General features: G+C 40.8%; 1 protein-coding gene across 1 annotated transcript in view; it reads right to left on the bottom strand.

The window, feature by feature from the left end:
- Positions 1–1,709, bottom strand: part of LOC104821901 — a 13,911-nt gene extending 12,202 nt beyond the window's left edge. The window contains exon 1 of the mRNA XM_010552912.1: positions 1,427–1,709. Within this exon, the coding sequence (XP_010551214.1) occupies positions 1,427–1,709 (283 nt within the window). The remainder of the gene's footprint in view (positions 1–1,426) is intronic.
- Between the last annotated feature and the right edge of the window lie 1,300 nt (positions 1,710–3,009).

Consider the following 3,009-nt stretch of genomic DNA (forward strand, 5'->3'; position numbering starts at 1 on the left):
GAATGCATCTTGAACCATATCAACGTAACGGTTAGTTGGTTCACTGCTCCTCCCAACAAATTTGTCGTTAATGGTAGGAACATTAACAACATCGAGCGTTTCACCGTGATAAACCCAAACATAATAATTTGGAACAAAACCTCTTTTGAATAGATGTTTTAGAACCACCTCTGGAGTAAGAAATTTAGAATTTTCACATCGTGCACACGGACAATATATTTTACCCATTCTTACGCACTGATTCTGACTTGTCGCAAATTGCAATAAATTCTGCAACCCCTCTTCATACTGGATGCTTAAACTGCCCGTAGATGCATCAATTCTCTCGTATAACCATCGTGTAGAGTGATAAATATCACCTCCACTCGATGTCATTTTTTTTCGAATTTTCGAAGTTTGAAGGGGAAAAGAGAGGAGGAGAGGGTTTTATAAAATTATTTGCAACGCAATTTTATTGCTAACCGAAAAATGCAGCAACGAAATTGCGTTGCAAAGTAAAAACCGGTTAATAGACTTCACCGTTTTGCAACGAAATTGCATTGCGACATTTCTCGGTTAGCAACGAAATTGCGTTGCAAAACAGATTTACAACGCAATTTCGTTGCTACAAAAAAGCGCAATTCTGACACCGAATAATTTGCGTTGCTAACGATGTTAGCAACGAAATTGTTGCGTTGCTACCTAGCAATGAAATTTGACTGCGTGGCAAATGCGTTGCAAAACGTTACTCGTTGCAATGAAATTCATGTGTTGTAAAAGCGTTGCTACTCGTTTTCGTTGCGTTGCAAATGCGTTGCAACATTTTCGCCCGTCAAATAACGTTGCTAATCGTTGCAACTTGCAACGCAATTTTCGTTGCTACTTTGCAACGAAAAAATTGCGTTGCTACGCGTTGCAAAAACGTGTTAATTCGTTGCTATTTTGTTGCAAACTTTTTTCGTTGCAAAACGTTGCTAAAGCGTTGCAAAGTTTGCAACGAAATAATTTTCGTTGCAAATTTCGTTGCAAAAACGCTGTTTTTTTGTAGTGAGTTGATCCAATAACTCATCAGTCCTTGGGAGTGGGCATCTGTTCTTTACTGCGACCTGATTCAATCCTCGATAATCGATGCATAATCTCATAAAACCTTTTCCAATCAACTCTACTAACTGCCTTTTTAATTCAGCCATTTCTGAAGTAGCCATACGGTAAAGGGCTTTAGAAATAGGTTCAACTCCTGGTTTCAACTCAATAGGAAAAGATATCTCTCTTATAGGAGGTACTCCAAGTAGGTCTTCCGGAAAAACATCAGGAAAACTTTTAACAACTGATATATCTTCTAATTTGATCGTTGTTTCTGATCCGTTCAATTCTACCACTGCTAAATATGCCTCACTTCGTTGTCGAAGGAGTCGATTTACAGGCATTGTTGAAATGAAAGACAAACCTGAAGTCTTTCTTGCACCTTCAAACACTGGTACTAAAGACCATTCTCGTTCAAAATGAACTTTACCTCTCTTAGAATCCAGATGAGCTCGATGACCTGATAACCAGTCCATACCCAAAATCACATCATATCCTCGTATTGGTACCACGATCAGATCAACCGGTAAGTCATGTATACCAATCATCACTGAAACATCACGAAGCACTCCTTTCGATTCCATTTCCTCTCCACAAGGAGTATGCACCAATATTATACCACCACTAATATCAGGTGTAATCTTCATACGATCTACATGTGTGGGTGAAACAAAACTATGTGACGGTTCACCGTTTCAAAAAGGGTGTGTGCTTGTTCACCTCCAACAATCAACACACCTAATAGAAGATATTATATGGCCGTCGAATTATAACCATAGTTAATTGTCATCATCTATATTTGAATTTAGCATTTGTTAATTCAAAATTTTAAGATATTCCGTTACATTAAAAAAATATCAACATACCTATGATTGCTGCCGCTTCTTCATCTTGCTCTTCAGTTCCTAGCGCATAGACTCTAGGTTTCACCACTTGTCTTTTGGCAGCTGGTTGTTGTTGTAGTGTCTTTGTTCAATCCTCTTAGGTATTTCTGTTTTTAACTCAGGACAGTCGCTCTTATAATGCCCAACCTTTCCGCAATGGTAACAAGTGATGTGGAGCAACCTACACTCACAAAATGACGCCTTCCACATCATGAGCACAACGAAACTCCTGCTGCATAAGGGTGCATAAGAGTCTTTCCTTTACTTTTATCGTCATGGACAACCCGTCTATGACTGGATTGAGTCGATCTCTTAGTGGATGGCTCGATTTCACATTCAGTTCTCTCAGCTCGATCAGCCATATCCACGATTTCTGACATCGAATTGATTTTCAGAAGTTTCACCTTTGCCTTGAGAGAAGGGCGAAGTCCCCTTATGAACTTCTTGATCCTTAAATTCTCTGTCTGTAACATCTCACCTCCATATCTAGATAACTCATTGAATTCTCGTTCATATTCTTTCACTGATCTTTGACCCTATTGAAGGCTAATAAATCTCATTGACATCTCCTCTTGAACTCCAGGTGAGTAATACTTCTCTTGGAAGGCATGGACGAACTGTCCCCAAGTGAACTGATAGTTCGCCCCAAATGATTGGGCGACGCCTCTCCACCAGTGTCTCGCCTCTCCATCCAGATGGTAGATGGATATGTGTGTCCTAAAAAGATCAGGACACTGAATTAGATCAAAGATCTGAGTCATCCTGTCCAACCAATCCTCCGCCACAGTTGGATCAGAGGTATCACTAAATCTCGGAGCTGTACGACGCTCCACTTGGTCAAAAAACTGGAAAAATTTTGCATTCATTGCAGGCGGTGCAGGTGCAGGAGCTGCAGCCGGTGGTACAAGAGGCGGAGGTGGTGGAATATAAGGTGGAGGTGGTGCAGGGACCGGTTGTGGAGCTGGCGCTGCTCCCTGTTGTCTCACAGTAGTGATGAGCTCCAAAATTAAGTTTCTCATCTCTTGCATATGGTCAGACTGAGGAGGATTTCCACGTCTCCCCT

Source organism: Tarenaya hassleriana, unplaced genomic scaffold (assembly GCF_000463585.1).
Source record: "Tarenaya hassleriana unplaced genomic scaffold, ASM46358v1 Cleome349, whole genome shotgun sequence".
Taxonomy (NCBI): domain Eukaryota; kingdom Viridiplantae; phylum Streptophyta; class Magnoliopsida; order Brassicales; family Cleomaceae; genus Tarenaya; species Tarenaya hassleriana.